At 39.9% G+C, this 22,280-nt stretch overlaps 1 protein-coding gene across 1 annotated transcript in view; it reads left to right on the plus strand.

The window, feature by feature from the left end:
- The window catches only part of PDE11A (phosphodiesterase 11A), a 176,218-nt gene that overhangs the window by 57,413 nt on the left and 96,525 nt on the right, over nucleotides 1–22,280 (plus strand). Inside the window, exons 3-4 of the mRNA XM_032237355.1 lie at nucleotides 16,584–16,673; nucleotides 20,999–21,143. Of these exons, the coding sequence (XP_032093246.1) occupies nucleotides 16,584–16,673; nucleotides 20,999–21,143 (235 nt within the window). The remainder of the gene's footprint in view (nucleotides 1–16,583; nucleotides 16,674–20,998; nucleotides 21,144–22,280) is intronic.

Raw genomic sequence — 22,280 nt, forward strand, 5'->3', positions numbered from 1 at the left:
TGCCAAGCCATACATCCCCAAGCTGTGCCTATTAATTTGAATCCTCTTTACTAAGTGAAGAACTTTGCATTTATCTTTGTTAAATTTTGTTACGTGAGTATCAGTTCGTTTTTCCAACCTATCAAGATCATTTCGAATCTTGTTTCTATCTTTTCTAGGATGTTAACTCCCACACAGTTTCATGCCATCTGGAAATTTATCAAGAATTCCCTCTTCCCCTTCGTTAAAATTATTAAAATGTACTGGACAACACCGGGCCCAGGATCGAATCCTGTTAATAAAAATGTTAACAAGGCAAGCATTTTGGGAGATATGAGTTTTGAATCAGTTATGTATCTATTTAATTATGCTATCTAGGCTATATATCTGTATGCTAATCAAAAAATGATTGGCTATTTATTAAATGGTTTGCTACCATGATATGTTTACAGCTCTTACACAATATGACAAGGTAGTTACCTAATGGAAAACTGGAATAAGATTAATCTAACATCTGTTCTATTCATGCTGACTTCTAGTAATTACAGCTTTATTTGGCATGATACATTAGCATTTGCTGAGTTGGTGCATTTTAAAATATAAAATTAATAAATGCAGTTATTGGACTGTGACTGCATCATTCTTATAATGTTGTATGAAATCTGTATCCATTCCCAATTTAGATATGAAGCCAATAGGATTTTCTTTACCCAAAATAATGCCTATCAAGACAAGGCTCTTGTCAAGTCAAGTCAAGTCAAGTCAAGTAGATTTTATAGTCATTTCAACAATATACAATACAGTACACAGTGAAACGAAACAACGTTTCCCGAGGACCAAGGTGCTACATCAGACAACATAGATAAAAAGAAAAACAGCAGGACACAGAACTACATATAGCTCTAAATCTAAACACTTAAAAGAGTGTTGAGGAGTCTGATGGCTTGTGGAAAGAAACTGTTACACAATCTGTTTGTGCGGGCCCAAATGCTTCTGTACCTTTTTCCAGATGGCAAGAGAGTGAAGAACATGTATGAGAGGTGTGTGTGTTCAGCCACAATGTTTCTGGCTTTACGAATGCAGCGTGTAGTGTATATGTCTATGACAGAGGGAAAAATAACCCCGATGATCTTCTCTGCCATCCTCACTATTCGCTGTAGGGCAACGATGGCAAACCTTTTTTGGCTCACATGCCATAAGTGGGGGGAGCACAGGTGGGTCGTGTGTGGGCATGCTGCACCCGTAATGCAATGTGTGATCCCCCCAGTGCACATTTGCACACTACAGGCACGACCCCCCATTTTTTGCATGCTTTTTCGCCCTCCCCTGCTCCAGAGTCTTTATAGGAGCCTGGGGAGGGCGAAAACAGCCTCCCCCACCCCCCCAGAAGCCCTCCGGAGGCTTCAGGAGGCTTCCCTGAAGCCTCCGGAATAGTCAAAACGACCCTCCGAGCAAACTGGAAGTGACTTCCGGTTTGCTCAAAGGGTCATTTTGAGCGCTCCGAAGGCTCCAGGGACCTTCAGGAGCCTTCCCTGAAGCCTCTGGAGCAGTCAAAATGAACCTCCGAGCAAACCGGAAGTCACTTCTGGTTTGCTCGGAGGGTCGTTTTGAGTGCTCCGAAGGCTTCAGGGACCTTCAGGACGCTTCCCTGAAGCATCTGGAGCAGTCAGAACGACACTCCAAGCAAACTGGAAGTCCGTTCCCGAACTTCCAGTTTGCCCTTAGGGCTGTTTTTTTTGCGCCCCGGAGGCTTCAGGGAAGCTCATGAAGCCTCTGGAGGGGCGGGGAAGGCTCTTTTTGCCCTCCCCAAGCTCCTATAAAGCCTCTGGAGCCTGGAGAGGGCGAAAAATGGCATTAAAAAAGGGTGGACTCCGCTGGCCAGTGCGCGCATGGGCGCTGGCCAGCTGACAGGGCAGCACCTCGCATGCCCTTACAAATGGCTCCACATGCCACCTGTGGCACACATGCCATAGGTTCACCATCACTGCTGTAGGGTCTTGCGATCCGACACGGTGCAATTCCCAAGCCAGGTGGTGATGCAGCTGCTCAGGGTGCTCTCGATGGTCCCTCTGTAGAAGATTGTAAGGATGTGTGGTGGAAGCTGTGCTTTCCTCAGTTTCCTAAGAAAGTAAAGACGCTGCTGGGCCTTCCTTGTTATGGAACGAGTGTTGAGGGACCAGGTGAGATTCTCTGCCAGGTGAACACCAAGGAATTTGGTGCTCTCTACAATCTCCATGGAGGAGCCATTGATCTTCAGCGGGGAGTGGTCGTGTTGTGTTAAAATAAGGGGTTAATATAGCTCCAGCATCCCAGCTAGAAGCAGCACTGTGACAGCTGCCAGGGGCGAGAGGGCAATGGTGGCATGGACGGGCAAGGGCTTCCCTCTGTCCTCACCCGAGCGCACTACTTGCACGGCTCCAGCCGCGGCTCTGATGAGGATCCACGGTCCGGAGCGCTGCTGCTTTCAGCCGGGATATATTCTGCCAGGCCCTTGGCAGCATCTTTATACAGATAGCTTGCCTCCCTGCCAGCAGTTCCTCCAGCATCCCAGCTGGAAATAGCAGTACAACAGTTGCTGCTACCAGGGGCAAAGGGGTGGCAGTGGCGAGAACGGGCAACCTCCACCCCTTTGTCCCTTCCCCAACAGCGGCTGTTGCACTTCCGCTTCCAGCCAGGACGCTGGCAGAGGAGCTGCTGGCGGGGAGGTGAGCTACCCACATAAAGGCGCCGCTGAGAGCCTGGCAGAATATATCCTGGCTGGAAGCGGCAGCGATCCGGACCATGGATCCTCATCAGAGCCGTGGGCTGGAGCTGTGCATGAAGCCTGCTTGAGCGGGGGAGAGGGAGGGAAGCCCGGGCCCACCATTCCGTGCCATTGCCACCCCTTTACGCCCAGTAGCAGCAGTTGTTGCACTGCCGCTTCCAGCTGGGATATATTCTGCCAGGCCCTCGGTAGTGTCTGCCCGGTCGCTCCTGCCCTTCCCTCTGTGACTGCAGCTGCTGCTCCTCTGAGACTGCGTGGAGACTGGCCGGCTCTTCTGGGGCACCCGACTAGCCAGGCACTCCAGATCATGGATCCATGTCAGTGCTGTGGGCTGGAGCCTTGCAAGTAGCCCGCTCGGGTGGGGAGGGAGGGAAGCCCTTGCCCATACTTGCCTCTGCTGCCCCCTCACCCATGGCAGCTATCACAGTGCCACTTCTGGCTGATGTGGGAGTGGTTGTGGGGGGTGGGAGGCCGCTCCTGCCCTTCCCCTTGTGGCTGCCGCTGCTTTTCTGAGGCGCCCGAGCCAGCCAGGCACTTCGGACCGCAGATGATCCACGGGCCACAGCTCTACTCCGCTAAGAAGCGATGGCCAGGAGACCCTCTCCGCGTCTTTTGGCATGCACGGCTGTTGCTCTTCCTGTTGCTGGTTTTAGCGTGTGCATGCATGCCAGGAACCAGTTCACCAAATGGCCAGCGCGCATGTGTACCCTGGAAACAAAAAGATCATTTTCCTGGCGTGCGCATGCGCACCGGGTGGCTCCACTTCTGCTTTCTGGCACGCCAGTGCACATGAAGACCAGCTGCCTGCTGCGCCCGAACCCGCAAGAGAAACTGGTGATGGCTCCGTGTGCCAGGAGAAATGGCTCTGTGTGCCACTTCTGGTACGCGTGCCATAGGTTCGCCATCACAGCTATAAAACATTATCTTTGTTAATAATTTTTAGAAGTTTGATTTTTAAATTTAAACCCGGTTTTATTGTTTTCAACTTAACTTTTTAAAATTATGTTTCAAAAACACTAGTAATGGTGTTACAGTAACAGTAGCTAATATGAGTTATGTAATTATAATGACATAATATATAGGATTTACACACGTTAACAGCTTGGTTATTTCCAGTAATCTAAGGATTTTGGTCCAGTTTTTATTAGCACTTTGTGCCCTACAGTTTTCCCTGACAATCCCAGCCTGAAAAGAGGAAACCGGCCTAGCCTGTTCATACTGCCATCAAGTGGATGAAAGCAATCATAACTCAAACTTTTTCACTACTCAAAGCCTACAAATTACAGTACTGTCACATTAATTTCAGCAGCATGAAATTGAAAAGTCCAGTTTTCCTTGTTCTCAGTAAAATAAAATAAAATGTTACACATATCCAGAATAGATCCATGTAAAAGTTAAGCTGATTTCTTCCATTAATTATTCAATCTGAAACTCAACAGCTTTAGTACCGTGTTTCCCCGAAAATAAGACAGGATCTTATTTTCTTTTTATACACAAAATATGGCTTGGGTCTTATTATGAGGGGAGCGAACAGGCGCTCACGCAGCTTGGCGATACCCCTAGGTCTGTGAATGGCGCTGTGCCCGGCTGGAAAGGGGGTTTGTCGGGTGGCTGCTTATGAGTGTGGTCGCTTCATGGCTGCTGTGCTGCGCTGCTGCGACAGCGCAACACAGCCATTCGCCCATGAGGCTGTGTCCGGCTCTTTGGGAGCCTGCTCGCAGGAGAGCAGCCGTCTGGCAACCCCCCTCTTCAGCTGGGCACAGAGCTGCTCACCAACCTAGCAGTATCCCAAAAGCGCTAAGCAATGCAATCACCTTTGCTTCCCCCCCCCCCGGTTTCCGGGCTTGGCACCTTCGGGATACCGCTAGGTTGGTGAGCGGCGCTCTGCCTGCCCGGAGGTGGGGGGTTGTCCAGGGGACTTATTTGTGGGGGAGGGCTTATATTTTTGCCCACCAGAAAAATGTAGCATGGCATTATCAGGACATGTCGTAATTTCGGGGAAACACGGTAGTAGTGAGTTGTTTCGATTTCATCAGCATTTATTAGACATAATGCATTAGTTGATGTAAAAAAATTTGCACGCCAACCTGGAGACTTAAAATTCTTTGTAAATTTTAGGGTTGGAATATATCACCACATTTTATTCTGAATGGATCGTTTTACTCTTTCCTCACTATCTTTCTTTTGACAGAAGTCATTCAAAAGAGGTGTTTCATAAAATATGTAAACAAATCGGTGAACCAAATGTTTTCTATCGAGAGTTAAAATAGCTGTGTCTGTTGCAAAGCCCCACAAGATATCCTTTGTGTGTGTGTGCATACAAAGGCCATGTTTCCATCAGACTGCCCATAAAGCAAAGGAGCTGAACGTACACATATATGCAGAGCTATGGGTGGCTTGTAGTTTAATGTCCCTGCAGAACATCATCCACGTGGTTATAACATTGACCTCCAACTTGGTATTCTTTGGAAAGGCCCTAAAATCATTGGTTTTGTCAGCAGGCCTGCGGTGATATAGAGCCCATCCAGTGGTTTGTTTGATCATTGTTGCCAGGGGGGGCCGGCGGAAAAATTGAGAAAATCTTAACAAAGGCAGAAAACGGCCTCAACAGCCTCCAGCAGATGCCTGAAGTCTTTAGAGGCGAAGATATTGTACCCATTAAGAAATCTGGGCCAATCTATTCACAAACAAAACACCTTCAGCTCCAGTTGATGGGATTAAGAAGGACAGGGCCTTTAGGACATAATAGGATTAACCAACCACCAATCAAATAATGAAAGCACACACAGAGCAAACCTCAATATTACAAAATACTGTAAACTGTATAAAAATCCTCACACTCATCAAGCTAATTTGTCAGCTGTCCCAGAACTGCATGCTGTGGTTGGTTCTGCTCATCAATAAACCGGGTGCTTCTTTCAAATCAGCCTCCATTTTATTTCCAGTGCCTTTCTCCTGGTTTGGAACCAGACTTGATTTTCTTCCTGCACAAACAAGTAAAATAAATCAATTTTGTAAAATATACTGCATTTCAACACATCCAAGGGAGGTTCTTCCTGGTGCATTTGGCAAACTGTGTACTTCTTTCACATGCATTGCACTGCCTTGAAAATTAATGTGTGAAACAAGTCCTGCACACAGCCCTCTATTTTTGTAAACGCTTAGTTTTTTTTAATGTTTGAAAACAACAAAAACATATATAAATACAGTGGAAATGAACACTATGCACTTTTCTGATTGCAAAATAATTGTAGTAATAGATTTGGAAGCATGCCCCTTTTATTAAAGAAGAAATGACAGATTGCCTTTGCATCATTAAAAGCAATTGGTATTATAAAGATCTAGTTTCAGGAATAGAGAAAAATGAAAAAATGGCCTTTTTGAGGCATTTTAGCCTAATCATCAACAAAAGTACAGTGTTGTCAGAATACAGTTGCAGTAGGATTCTACATTCAGACAGAAAATGGATTAAATAGAAGAGACAGAAGGGTTATGAATATGTAAGATAAAAACATTAGGAATAAGGGTACAACTCTATTGAATCTCTCTTCTGGCATTTAGGATACATCAGAGCCACATCTGACTTGAATCTTGGCATTTTGATACAGACAAGTAATTAAGTGCAGCAATCTTATCAAAAGGAAAGTAATTAAATGTTCTTTCACAATTTCTCTCTAGAAATAGAATCAAGAATAAAATTCAAATGAATGAACATGAAATACAATTTTTTATGTGAAACTAGCATTTATTTCTTGGTTAAAGAATTAAGACAGTGATGTGGAATTGACTTTCTTGTTCAAGTCCCAGAGACATCAAATTTTCTGCTAAAGCAACTCACAAATCTGATAGGTTTCCAATTATTGATAGCAAGTAGAAGACCTGTAATTGAGTCAATAATTTTTTCAGCCATTTTTTAATGACGAGTTGCTGTCTTCTGGATGAAGTGCAAGAACTTATTTGCTTTATTATTGTGTAAATAATGCTGCCAAAAGAGTTGTCCATAAGGATACATTGACTTTTCAGGATCTTGGGCATAAAATGGTCTGTTTTCCTAGGTTTTGGAAGAAAAATCAAAGATCTCACATCAGAGTGGACTGTAAAATCCCAGGCTATGTGTTCATGCATTTTCAGTAATAATGGAAACAGTTGTGTAGGTCCATCAAAAATTGTAAAGAAATAAAAGTCCCAGACATTGCAAAGTGTAGTACAATATATTGAACTAAAAGAATTACCAGAATATTTCTCAAGAAGCAAGCAAAACCTACCCCTTCCTTTTGGTAGAGTGGATAAAGGGTAAAGTTTGGTAAAGGGACAATTTTCGATTGTTAAAAATGGGATATTGAACAATTCAAACATGAGAACAATCCAAAAATTCAATTCAACTTATTTTATTAAGGATGCTACTTAGTAATGATCCCGTTGATAATTGGCTATACTGTCTGATATAGTGGAGAAGGATATGGAGGTCATCTCTGAAGACATGATGGATTTGTTCAGAGGTCAAAACTTGGACAGCGCAGCGTCTCCGGAGCTTCTTAGCACAAGTGGGACTCATCCAGCTGCTTTTTATATCACAGCTATTCTGTAACTTTTAATAAATTCTTTAGCTTACAGATAATATTTGAGCGATCTCACTGCTGCTGTTATCTTCTTGGCAGCCCAGAAGCTTCTTTGAATGTTCCCATTAATCCTATATTTCTACAGAATTCCTTTGCTTGCAACTTTTTCGACCTTGGTCATGATTATTCTGCCTATTGCAAATTTTATCATTCATTTTTACTCCAAAATGCTTACATTCAATTTTAGTTGTAATCAATGAATATAGATGCAACAGAAATAATGATCAATAAGTATAATAAATACTGGTATATGTGTAGTTGCTAAGTGATACACATACACTGTTTAATATTATGTGGGTAAAACCAATATAATTTTTAAAGCAATAAAAAGCGTTTAGTGTATTTTCAGTTGGTAATATATTATAGATAATGAGGAATTTTCGTAATGGATTTATACCAGTATTAATAGCTTTTTGGCTTCACAGTACTCATTTTCAGAGCAGGACATCTGAATGGTATACACCTTTTTTCTCTCCAACCACAGAGATAAAGCTATTATATATGTCTTACAGAGTAATGGAGTTGGAAGAGACCTTAGAGGTCTTCTAGTTCAATCTCCTGCTCAAGCAGGAGACCATATACCATTCCAGTCAAATGGCTGTACAATTACTTATTAAAACCTCCAGGGATGGAGGCAAGCTGTTCCATTAGACAGTTCTAACTATCAGGAAATTTCTTCTTAGTTCTGATTTGGATCTCTCTTTGATAAGTTTTCATCCATTACTTCTTGCCCCGCCAGGTACTTTGGAGAATAGGTTGACCCCCACCGCTCAGAGATTGGAAGATTGCCAATATGCCCCCTCTAGTCTTTCTCTTCAGATGTACTCAATTCTCACAACTGTTCATCATACGCTTCAACCTCCAGTCCACTAATCATCTGTGTTGCTCTTCCCTGCATTCTTTCTAGAGTTGCAACATCTTTTTTTGAACCGTGGTGACCAGAAATGGATGCAGTATTCCAAGTGTGGTCTTACTAGTGCAGGATAGAGTGATACTAATACTACATTATCTTAATACTATCTCTCTGTTGATGCCGACTGCATTGGCTTTTTTGGCAGCTGCAGCACACTGCTGGCTCATACTTAAATGATTGTCCACTAGGACTCCTAGATCCATCTCACAGTTATTGCTGTTGATCTAGATACCACCTATCCTATATCTGGGGATTTGATTATGCTTGCCTGCATACTAGAGGTTCCAAGATTCTAGTGTTCCGGGTGGTAGTGGTAACTATTTCAGTTTAAGTTCTTCCAGATTATAGTGCATAATAATTATAAATAAATGCTGCTTTTTCATAAAGTAATCAAAAGTTATTTAAATAAATGGGTGCCATATAAAAAGGCAAGTTTTCTTTGTTGTGGCAAAGCATGCATCAAACAAACATGCCTGTGAAGAATATACATATTTTTATTTTTTGTTATTATTTAAATTTATCATGTCGGCCCATTCCAAAAGTCTCGGGATGACTATAATATGTTGAATATCTGAGTTCCAAACAGCCTGCATATACAGATTCGTGTAGGTATTTCTGACTTAAATTGCAATTGGAAAGACAGCCTTAAAAATACAGATTATAAACATTGTACTTGGTAGCTTCAGTACTGGCACCCTGTTACGCTTGTATAACAGTGTGTAACGTTTTGCAGGATGTAAGCTCATAACATTGCTCACAGTGCTGTACTCACAGAATGTTCATCCAGTCATTTGTTCTATTGTTGTTTTTCTTTCTCTGTGCATTTCATAAAATTACCCAGAAGAAAGGCAAATGGGCTCATTAGAAAGCATTGTAAATAAACTTCCAGTCTGCTTAGTTAGAAAGGAACAGAGGAAAGATATAGAAACATTGGCATTGCTTCACTGCTCCAAAATTCAGCAGTCAACTTTCTTTGTGTCAAGCTTTACATAAACTACTAGATGTTGCTACAAGCCATATGCCCTGCTGTTGCACCCTTCTCTCATATCTCTGTCTTATTTAATTAGATGGAATATTGTGATGGGCTATCATCCCATTCCTTGTTGTTATTCCCCTTCAGAGGTTGCCACTGTGCAGGGAGAGAAATTCAGAACAAAGGAGATTTTACTTTATGTTGTCAAGAAGCAAAGAAGGGACCAGACCAGGATTACTTATAAAGGGTGCAACCCTTGACCAGTGCTGCACATTACAAGCTGCTGAAACTCTTTTCTTCTTTTATGAACCAGTGTTTTATGTTTAGAAACACAAAACCTTTGTGTTATTTTTAAGTACAGTCATCTTTTAAAGGCAGGGAACATGTGTAATACAGTCTTTTTGTATAGTTTTAGACCCTGGAGATGAGCTATAGGTGAAATTTTTGTCGCTTGGAATTAAATTGACAAATATAAATCCATGTTTTAAATCAGTGGCTATCTACCTTTGGGTTGGAAAAATGGGCAAATTAGCTTTTAGAAGTTACATATATATTTTAAATTCAAGGTTATGTCTCTTTGAAAACCTCTGCTTCTCTCCCTCCCTCATAGAGTTTTGTCATCTCGATTTGTAAACTTTATTCATTGATCCAGGAAGCACAGCATGTTGTGTGTGGGATACTTGGAGCTGAAACCATTCATACAGTTTCATTTTTCCACACATAGCATAGATTCAGATAAATAAAGCTAATAATACAAAGTCAGGCTGTATTAATCTAAATTAAAAGGGGATTATGAAGTGTTCTTAAATTCAGAATAAAGTATGTTCCATTCTAAGAAAGAGGTTTGTTTTTTTCTAACTCTTAATCTCCTTTTCTAATGTAGAGGTGGGCATTCTACCGATGTGATACACGGTAGATTCCACCCCCACCTTCACACCATGAAAATGGGACTTATTTTTTAAGAACTCAGTTTATGACTTTTCTTGCCACAGCTGTTAAGTGAATCACTGCAATTGTTAAGTTAGGAACATGATTGTTAAGTGAAGCTGGCTTCCGCATTGAGTTTGCTTGTCAGAAGGTCACAAAAGATGATCACATGACTGGGTGGCTGCAACCATCGTGAATATGAAGTCAGTTGCCAAGTATCTGAATTTTGATCACATGACCATGGGGATGCTGCAATGGTCATAAGTGTGAAAAATAGTCATAAGTCACTTTTTTCAGTGTCATTAGAACTTGGAACTGTCACTAGATGAACTCTTGAGGATTACCTCTACTGTAAGAGATATATATGAAGCCTAATGACAGCCTACTTTAGTGGAATACAGAAAATTGTTAGAGGAAAGCTCTAATAAACAAAACTAATCTTTCACAGGTAGTCCTTGACTTACAATAGTTCATTTAGTGACCATTCGAAGTTACAACAGCACTGAAAAATAGACCTATGACCATTTTTCACACTTACGACCTTTGCTGCATCTCCATGATCACGTGATCAAAATTCAGGTGACAGTTTTAATGTCCCGGGATCGCGTGATCTCGTTTTGCTACCTTCTGATGAGCAAATTCAATGGGGAAGCCAGATTCACTTCACTATGTTAACTAACTTAACAACTACAGTGAATCACTTAACAACTTTTGATAACCTGTGGTTAAAAAAAAAAAAACGGGACAAAATTCACTTAACAAATGTCTCACTTACCAACAGAAATTTTGGGCTCAATTGTGGTTGTAAATTGAGGACTACTTCTCCTAAATCATTTCTGTTTGGTTGGAAACATTCCAGGGGTGGGTTCTAGCAGTCACTACTGCCAGTTCACTCATGGCCATGCTGCGTGTGTGAGCTTGATACAAATTGCGTGTGCATGCGCAATACAATAAAAATTGCCCATGAGCATAAGCAAAAAAGAAGATGGCAGCGCCTGTGACCAGAGAACCAGTTTGGGGGCGTGACAAGCTTGGGTCGCTGCTGGTTCCAGCTACCCAGGCCGCCAAACCACTACTGGTTCAGCCAAACTGGTAGGAACCCACCACTGAAACATTCTCATGCTACTACCGGTAGTTATTTTATCAGCTTCTCTGATAAGCTAGGAATGGACAGTTTGTCTTTCCAGAAAAACAATCAATATACTTGCAACAGGTATATGATTCTTGGCTTTGAAATTAAAAAGAAAATGGTGCATTCCTGGGCAAGCAATTCTTATGCCTTCATATTCCTTAAATCAATTACAAGCAAAAGAATTCTCTCTTCCCCCACCCTCTCTCTTTTCTCTCTCTCTTCTTCTCTCTCCCCTCCCCCATCCCTCCCTTCTCCCCTTCTCTGCCAAATCCTATTTGCCCTCCCTTTTTTCTTGTTCAGTGCTTATGTGATTGAAACTTTCAGTCTTTCCTATCATACATTAACGACGCCCACATACAAATTCTGGAGAAGCAATAACTTAGAAGCACATGAAAAGAAGCTAAGAAAGACTTATGTTCTCAATCTCTAGTGGCATTAGTAGCAGCTTTAAAAATAGAGCTTGGAAAAATATTCATTACAAGAAAAAGACTTTAAAAGTAATTTAGTGGTTATGATTCAAAATCACGGGGAATAAAAGTTGCGCCAGATAATGTTGAAGTAGTACAGCTGTGCATCAGTTTAGGTACAATATTGGACCGTGATGCAATATATTTTACTGGCATAGACCAAATTTGCACTTCTGTCACCCGTGTAATGAGATTAGCACACACATTATAAAAATCCCTCTGATGCCTGGAGCTCTCTGATTCCACACACTGTCCTCAGTAACAGAAACATAGTTCTTCCAATCATTTCATTCATACCTAAAAAAGGCATCTTGTATTTGTCTATGGAGATTCTCAGTCATCCAGGTCATAGTTGTAGAAGCTGAAGAAGCTTCTTGGATGAGAAGGGAAACATCTTCAAAGAAAAACTAAATAGTCCAGTCGCATCTTGTATTCATTGATCAGCTTTCTCTTCTTGCCCTCAACAGAGTATGGTCTCCTTCCATACTAATGTAAAACATTTCAAAATGCCTTGAGGCAAACCTATGTGCAAACCAATATTGTAAACTGCTTGCAGATATTTATACATAAGGCATCCCCAGAGAATTACTGAGAGTTTCTTAAACATACTGATTCAAACCTGGCATTCTTGCAAAATGACTCTTTAGGTCAGTAGTGGTGAACCTTTTAGACACTGAGTGCCGAAACTGCATGCCCGTGCATGCCCAAACTGAAAGGTGCGAGAGCGAATGAGTGCATGTGCAAATGTGCGCATGTGCACATGCATGCATCCACCAAAATGCACACATGTGCAGCAGAGACCCGAAGACCAGCTGTCTGGTGGGAGGTGGGGCATCCCAACATCAACAGCCCGGCGAGATCTTTTTATTTTGTGAGCTTCTGTTTCGTCATTTGCAGGGAAACAGAAGCTCACGAAAGAAATGATACGGAGATCTGACCTGGGGTGACGGCGTGCATGCCAGCAGAGAGGGCTCTGTGTGCCACTTCCGGCACACGTGCCAAAGGTTCGCCATCACAGCTTTAGGTAGTTCTGTCTTAGGGATTGTGATCTCTTGTCTTCTAAGGTTCTCCTCAATATCTTCCTGTACCTTAAAATCTCTGGCAGGAGAGATTGAGTTAAGATAGAGATTTGAATGAAGAACACAAGCTAGCATAACATGGTAGCTAAGATGATATGAACCGAGATGTCTGATGAAGTAGACATTAAGAAAAAAGTTTATATCTAGGATGAGTGGGCTTGTGTTTAAAACTCAAAACTGCAGGTTAAACAGTGGCTTGAGAATCAAAACAGGGATCTATCTCCCTAGAGAAATATGTTTGTTGTATGTTGATTTGATCAGAGGTCTTGATTACATTGCCAGTAACACCTGGCATAGATGCCATAGAGTAATTCAATTTGGTTGAATGTTCACATCTAAGCACATTGCAATTGATTTCCAGGCTCTGGATTCCTGGTTTTAGGTGATTAGTGGAAGTGTATTACTGTGTACTTATTTTTAGGAAGATATTACATAACAGAACGGGCATGAAGATGCAAGTTTGGACATGTATGAATTAGTTATAGAGATAACATATTTATGAAGGAAAATTGGCTTTCTGCTAGCATTCTTCTGAACCCTTTTTTTGCTTTGTAGCAAACACCGCAGAAAAGACGATTGCTGAATGTATAAAAAAGAAACGCAGATTGCTCTTTCAAGTTTCTTCTGCTTCCAGGCTTAGATCTGACAAATATTTGAAAGGGAGGGGACATTACATTCCTTGAATGTAGTATTGTTTACTGATAAGTTTAAGGATAGACTTTATATTCCTTTTTCCCCTTTTAAAATATTCCTAAATCCCCCAAAGATTAAATAGAAGAGGATGCAATAATTATAGCCCCCAGCAATATATAAGCGATTGTCACTGGTACAAATAGAAAATCCTTAGAAAATGTATTTCGGCATGTGAGATATATTTTACGGTATGTGAATCTTTGATAAAACTAGTGATGCCTTTTTCCATTATTCAAAACTCTCTTCACTGTCAATATATGTGTGTAGTCTCTGAAATGGTAAATTCTAACGGCTTTATCATACTTTTAGAAAGTTACATGCTACTAATCTTTGTAGATAAATCAAATTCTCAATGAACATCTATTCTTCAATATGTAAATAGACTTTTTGTATCCCCATAATTTCTCTTATAGCAAGCTATGCTTCTAAGATTCCCATATTTGCTTCTGAACTGTACTTGCATACACTACGGTAATTCTTTACTGAATTATTTTTAGGAAATCATATAAAGAAAACTATTTGAAATTACCTAACAAACATTAACAATTTCTGTACATTATAACTATTGTAAACTATTTTCAGCAAACTTATATGGGGATAAATGAAATAATATATTTTAAAACTAGAAACCTGTTTGTGCTGAAATACTTGATATTACTGTATCGTAATTTCAGTACAAACCATTGGAATTATTTGATTAAAAATTGAACTAGTGGTACCATGTTTCCCCAAAAATAAGACATGCCTGCTAATAAGCCCAATCGGACTTTTCAGAGTATGTGCCATAATTAGCCCTCTCCTGAAAATAAGCCTGCCCCCAACTATTTAAGCGCATGCGCAACTGGTCCCCGCCATTACCACTGTACCACTTACCGGTACAGCTTGTGGGGCAAAATGAGGGCTTGCCGCAAAAACAGTGGCAGGCGAAGCAAAGTGCTTCCACCCCCCGCCCTTCCCTCCCGCTCAAAAAGAGCCCGCTCCAAAAACAGCGGCAGGACAGCAATGCGATCACCCCTTGCTGCCTGTTCCTTCTCGCGCAAAAAAACATTGCCCATCCCAATGGTAAAGGCAGCCTGCCTAGTTCCCTTCCCTGCTGTCCCTTTAGCGAGGGGTGGCAGGTGGGGAGGAGAGAAGCGAGGCGCACCTCTTACCTTTCCAGCTCCATCACGTTCCTCGCCCTTTCGCCCATTGAATCCCCTTGTAAAAAAAACCTCACGAGTTGAACTAAAGAGGTTTTTTTTACAAGAGGATTCAATGGGCAAAAGGGCAAGGAACGCAACGGAGCTGGAAACGTAAAAGGCGCACCTCGCTTCTCACCTGCCCCAGAAAATAATAAGCCCTCCCCTATAATAAGCCCAAGGCCATATGTCGTGGGGCAAAAGAAAATAAGACCCTATCTTATTTTCGGGGAAACACGGTACTGAAGTGAAAACTTTGATTTAAATAAAACTATCCCATTAGTAGTTGATGTGTTGCAAGTTGAGATCTTGAGTTAAATATAACTTTTTGTTTCATTTACTATATATATTACAAATACTATAATAGAAGTAGTATACAAATATGTCATTGTGTTTGTCTCTCTCTCACGTTTTAGGCATCATCAGATAAATTTGGGCAACTAAACTTAAAAAACTTGAATCATAGAAAGAATGGGGAAAAGTAACATAAAAATTATTATTTATGATTCTTTTCCTTTGGGGAAAATATTTGCTGTAAAATATGTGGGGTCAGCTAAAATAAAAAGATGATGTTCTAGATGTATCATTTTCATTTTTAACCCCTTCATTTGCTTTCCAGATCATGTTCTAAAATAAAGTCATACAAATGAAAAATGTCAAGTATTCAACTACAGTTTGGAAGTTTTTGTTGTGGAAATTTATATTCCAGATTAAACGATGAAGACTAGAGCACTAATATTAGGTTTTTCCCTCCCATTTCATTTGGAAATGATTCTAAGCAATTTGCATATGACATTTATATAAATAAAGTGAAAAGATACAAATTTTAGATGAAAAATAAGAATTATTGTTGAATTACTTTTTAGGTTTTTTTGAGCATTGTAAATGAAGGCTAGCAAATAACTAACTTTTACAACACAGTAGAGAGCTATTCTTCTTTCACCAGTCACAAAATTTGAAGCCATTCTTTTCATGGGAAAGAAGAGTCAAATCTCCTTCAAGTCAAGCTTAAAGTATTAGTATTCGCTAGAGGTCTCCTGTCCAACCATTAAGTAGACCCAGTACTGCTTAGTTTCTGAGCCCAGATAAAGTTGGCCAAGTTCTATTAAGAGTTGTGGTGGTGCATGGGTTAAAGTGTAGTATTGCAGGTTAATTATGCCGATTGCCAGCAGTTCAATCCTGACTGGCTCAAGGTTCACTCAGACTTCCATTCTTCTGAAGTGGGTAAAATAAGGACCCAGTATTGTATTATTCCTTTTTTTTTAGAATATAATTCTTTAGTATGCATCCTGGGTTTTTTGCTTTATTACAATAAAGGAATAGATCGTACCTGTATTTCTTCCTCCTCCTATTTCCCCTGCGACTATAATCCTCTGAGGTGAATTGGCTGAGAGAGTGATTGGCTAAAATCACCCAGCCATTTTTTAATGTCTAAGGTGGGATAGAACTCACTGTCTCCTAGTTTCTAGCCAGCATCTCAACCATTAAACAAACTGGCTTTCTTGCCAGAGTTCTCCCCTCTCCCATTGTGTAGGATCTGGGAGGCAGCCACGGTTCTAGCCCTAAGATTATGCATTTTAGGAGGAAGATTTTAAAAATCTCTTTAAAAATATGTGAGGGTTGCAAAACTGGGTAGAGAAACAGGTGGCCCTGATTCTTCATCCAGTGAGATGGGGCAGGGTGGTGTTGGTGTTATGTCCTCTTATCCAGGATTTCTAATTTTCACTCTGCAAAGAGCTGTATAAGCAATTTTGATGTCAGACTCTAGCTGATATTCTGATATATCTTTTGTGAAGGTGAGATTGCTGATACACATGTAATTTCACAATGAACATTTAATGTCTTTCTCTGTGTGCTAGGTAATGGAAATGTATCTTCCCTTCTGTGGTATTGCCATATCCAATGCTCAATTGTTTGCTGCTTCCAGGAAGGAGTATGATAGAAGCAGAGTAAGTCAGAATAACATGAATAACTATCATTAATATTATTTAATATGCTATCCATTTTATGATGTGATAAAAGAACAAGTGATGATTTGCATAACTATTTGCACAGTTACGGTACTCTATAGTTTCAGCAAAATGAACATAATTGACATTATTCCTAATTTGTATTTATATTTTAAGACTGCCATATGTATTTTTATCCATTGAAGTGGTTTGTACGGTTCTTTAAATTCAGTTGGGAAAAACTTGCTTTGAATCATACAGGAGCACAAATGTAGCACTTTGTTCAGCTTATTAAAGCAGCCACATTATTTTTCAAGATTGTGGTTGCTGCAGAGAGATTTCTGCTACAGCCGCATGATCCTGAAAATAGATCTGGCTGCATCAATAATGAGTTAGCATCTTTGTACACATTTCCCTGGGAATAAGCTATACTGAATTGTGTAATCTGCTTGTTTATACATATGAAGAAGTCTATAGAATGTTGTTTCCTATTTTCTCATTCTTCTCCTTACACCCAAATAATGTATTATCTTCCTTATATTTTAATTGTTAGTATTTACAGAAATTCATTTCTACTTATACTGTGCCAACACTTTTAAACTAAATAACAAACAATAACATTTTTTTTCAAAATTTACAGTGTGTAACATAAGAGAATATAGTACATACTCAGAAATGCTCAGAAATGTCTCCCCTGCTCCTACGAAATTGATTGTAGCAGATATAAAATTTCTGGTCTTATTTTTTTTTACATTTCAGTTGCCTTGATTTCCCTTGTTTCTTTACCAGATGGATGATATTGGGGAGCACAGTGAGAAGCAATGGGGGGGGGGGCCTTCTAAAGTAATTTTCCTCATCCATTGGCTTTGCTATGCCTCATTCATGAAATTTAAGTGGATTCAGTCATAGTCATGTTCATTTAGTTTAATCTTTCATTTTTTTCCCTCCACTGCTACTTGCCTCTATTTTTTGTTTCCACCACCACCCCCCCCAAAAAAAAAGGAAAGGAAAGGAAAAAAACAATTACAATAGTAATGTTAGACGCATTACCCCAACTGCACTAACATATGCCCTGTCTTTAGGACTGGCGCTGTGCAAACCCAATTCTTATTTTTTCTGTTTACTTTAGAAGCTCAGTACCTATATCTAGGAAGGCTGATTTCCTTTTGGAATACTAACATAATTTGAGCTTTCATTAGTTGGTGAAAAGAGTTCATACCACGATTCCAATAATGTGGGAACATAAAAAATAAATATATAGCTGAAAAAAAAATCATCCCTAAATTTAAAAGAGAGGTAGCATTTTTCTTCTGCACATTTCTTTCACTTTGCAAAAGTTAATTTGTGCAAGGATACCAGAATGCAAGAGATTCTGAAAGAAGGGAGCCTTGATTATTAGACCTTATTTATACAGCTTTCAGGAAAAGAAATTATTTTTACCCCCATTTTGGGGAGACTTCCTCACTCAAATTATTACTGTTATTCAAAGCAAACATTGGTAATTAGTATCCCTTCTGAAGTTAGTGTGTACTTTCCCCCATATCCAATCCAAATAATAAGACTAATTGCTACAGTCCCATATGATGATCATATTATGAATTGGGGGGAAATTGGCCTTGTATACTTTTCATTGTAAATCTATCCTAGAAATTTTAATATTAGCCCAAGTACCATTCTTTAAAAGGCTTTAAAGATGATTCTAAAGAAGGCTTTTTAGAAATGAATACCCATAGCAAGCCTCTATATACTCTGAAAAAAAACACCATAGTGTAACTTTTTGCATTCTAGATACTACTGAAATCTAGGAAGTAGTAAGAAACACTTGGAATGTAGTTCAGAAGTACCTATTACCCTTGGGGTTACATATTACCAGTGCAAGTAAGGAACCTTTACGTGTGTGTTTTTTCCTATCACTTTCTCCATGCTCAAATCTGGGAATCGGAAAGCTACACAAACACACACACACACATATCTTGAATTACCCTTTTCTTGGAGCAATGTTTTGGTCTCTCTTAGGGTCCTTTCCAACTTTTACAAATTTATGGAGAACCCCAGAAAGCTCTTGTTTGGATGGGTTACACCGAGCCGAGGTGGCGCAGTAGTTAAATGCAGCACTGCAGGCTACTTCAGCTGACTGCTGTTCTGCAGTTCGGCTGTTCAAATCTCACCGGCTCAGGGTTGACTCAGCCTTCCATCCTTCCGAGGTGGGTAAAATGAGGACCCGGATTGTTGTTGGGGGCAATATGCTAACTCTGTAAACCGCTTAGAGAGGGCTGAAAGCCCTATGAAGCAGTATATAAGTCTAACTGCTATTGCTATTGCCATTTTTACCATATTAAATATCTCATGATTGTTTGGTGGGATTTTAAGATGGTATTAATTTTTTTAACATCGGATATGAAATAATTGATTTTGATTTTATTTTGCTTTGAGAGTGTTGGCGGACAGCTGGGTTACATTTTAAGAAACACTGCCTTAAAGGAGTAAGAGAGCTAGGTCGTTTTCTGTGGAAACAGCTTTTAAAATAGCTATGTTGCTATATCAACTAACATATATTTTTGTGAAGTAGAGTCCACTGAACCTAAACTGACCACTGAGAATAACATTTTGCCTGCTTAAGTAGTGGACTTTAAAACACAAGAGCTTATGTCATAATAAACCTATTAGGCATTAAAATGCACTTTTAAAATATCTAGTTTGCTAAAAGTTCAAGCTCCTAATACCTTGAGTTTAATTTATTTCTTCTTCAACCTAAAAGTTGTCCTGTGCTACCATAAAACCATAACTAAATGAACATGGCAGATAGTTATCACTATGTTGATGTTTGTCTACGCACTAGGAAGACATGAGGAAGGGTAGACTTTCATTTTCCTTGGAGATACCATTTTAAAAATTGTATATCTCCTATAACAGTGTTTCTCAACCTTGGCAACTTGAAGATGTCCGGACTTCAACTCCCAGAATTCCCCAGCCAGCGAATGCTGGCTGGGGAATTCTGAGAGTTGAAGTCCGGACATCTTCAAGTTGCCAAGGTTGAGAAACACTGTCCTATAATAATGAGATCACATTTTTTTAAAAAGGAGCATCCAGAAATTTTCCTTGCCTGTCCTCTTGTATGACAGGTCTCACCCTTTTTGCAGCCCTCAATCCCTCCATATGTATTAAGTGCAGAGCACGAATCCTAAACGTAGATCCATATGTCCATTCACTTGCATTTGTATTAATTCACCATTTTTTCCCTTTCATATTGTAGTCGGCAGTTCTGGGCCCAATCCTACCCTTGAAAGTACTACCAAAGGATTTTCTTTTTTAAAAGAAAATGTTCCTCTGCCACTCCTAGCACTTTTAGCATCTTTCTGTAAAAAAGCTCTGCTGTTCTTCAGCTGGTGATTGCCCACTTCTGCCTTAATTAGAGCAGTATGAATAAGAGCAGAAATCGGCATCAGTACACTGTTCTGTATTCACACTGTGTCATGTTTGCATACTCCTTATTTTCTACAGCACTCTTAACTGAAATAAATCCCATGTAAAATGCATGGTATTGGTTTGCCTGAAATCTATTCAGCTTCACTACCATAATTATCAAAGCTATAATTCCGTATGAGAAAATATTCTTTTTTCTTTTCCACATAATTACTTTGAAACATTCAGAAAAAGCTATTCTGGGCTTTTTTTCTCATTCTTTACTAATAGTTTTCAAGTTCACTTAATATCTACTTTATCTCAAAAATTTGGTAGACTGCCACTGAGAATTAATCTGTTATGTTATAATTTGCCCTGTGAAACACATAAATTAGATACCACAATCTGAAGCGAAGTAGCTGTGAGATTAATTAACGCTTTGTACCTCTACTTTCAAAATGTCATGAAAGAAAAAATAATGATCTCATGTTCAGCACCAGGTCACACAGGTTTGTATCAAGCTTGCTTGATTATTCTTAACATGTGACTAGATGATCGTTTTTATTATTATTTTCTGGGGGTCATTATGATATATCAAAGTATTTTTGCTAGTTGTTACAGAAAGCTAATATTCCCTAGGACATTCCCTAGTCAGAAATAGTTTAAAAAATAGTTGAAATATATTCAAGTCTCTTACAGGGAAACTAAATTGAGAACATTCCCTATGTAGGATGTCCTGGTACCTATGTAGATGTCCTGGTACCTATGGAATGACTGTGTATCTAAGTTTAATTTACAAGTAACCAGTATCCTAGAGTGTTAGTAACTGGTTCTTTTTACAGCTCTTTTTTGAAATATTACGCAATCATTTATTCATTACTTTTGGAAACCAATTGTGATCGATTTCCATCCCATGTATGAAGGCCTTGCTGGAGGTGGTTAATGATCTCTTTGAAGAACAGACAGACTTGGAGAAAATTGTGAAAAAAATTATGCATCGAGCCCAGAATCTACTCAAGTGTGAGCGTTGCTTGGTATTGCTTCTTGATGACATTGAATCACCAGTAAGTAGATATTTCACATTTTGAAAATTTTATGTAAGCATCATGATGTTTGTATTTATTTATTCGGGCATGTACTTAAAATTTGTACGGTACTAGGTTTTTGGCTGACTAAGCTGAAAACAGTTAGCTAGTAAGGTGGAACAATTGTGAACAATTTGGATATTCAAAATACCAGATTTTGCTGAGAGAAAAGTCTGGAATGGGAGCGTAGATTCTTTTACGGTGGTTAGAATGCAATGTTGCATGCTACTTCTGCTGACTACCGACTGCCTTCAATTTGGCAGATCAAATATCACAAGGCACAAGGTTGACTCAGCCTTTCATCCTTCCAAGGTTGATAAAATGAGGACTCGGATTGTTGGGGGCAATATTCTGACTCTGTAAACAGCTTAGAGAGGGCTATAAAGCACTGTGAAGTGGTATATAAGTCTAAGTGCTATTGCTATTAAGAAATATGAAATATAAACAAACAAATAAACATATAAATAAATAAATTCAGCAGAAGTAGAAATGGAATGAAGCGTTGCTCATTTTCTATTATACAGTCTAGGTTTGGGGGGTGATTTAACTTAACCCACCAAGCGATCATTTTTGTTCTGTCCACTCACCTTTAAAACAAGGAAGATGCTAAGTTCAACAGAGGAATGACTGAACATTTGCAGCTCTTCTGCAGTGTTAAATTAGAGAAAAAAATTAGCTTCTGATCATACATAGGGTGGTGTATTTGTTAAAACCTATGTTTTTAAAAATATTTTTGAAGACATTGTAGCTTATTATTCAATCCATTAGATCAGTATGGCTAAACTTAGTATCGTCACGTGTTGAAAGCGTGCAAACCCACAAACATAATACAATATGTGTGCCCCTGCATGTCCTGTGCATGCATGTGCCCCATGTGCACCCTGCCCCCATGCATACACATGCTTCCCTGTGCACATGCGCCCCGCCCCCTTCGCCCATTTTTGGCTTCCAGGTTGGTGCAAGAGGCTTTCCAGGCCCAAAACAGCATGTGGGGGTGCTCGGCTTCCAGGTTGGTGCAGGAAGCCTTCCAGGGCCAAAACCGGATGCGGGAGGAGGTATGAGGCCCCAAAATGAAATGTGAGTGCCCCCCATGCATGTATGTGCCCCCCGCTTGCATTCT

The sequence above is a fragment of the Thamnophis elegans genome, chromosome 1 (genome assembly GCF_009769535.1).
Source record: "Thamnophis elegans isolate rThaEle1 chromosome 1, rThaEle1.pri, whole genome shotgun sequence".
Lineage (NCBI taxonomy): Eukaryota > Metazoa > Chordata > Lepidosauria > Squamata > Colubridae > Thamnophis > Thamnophis elegans.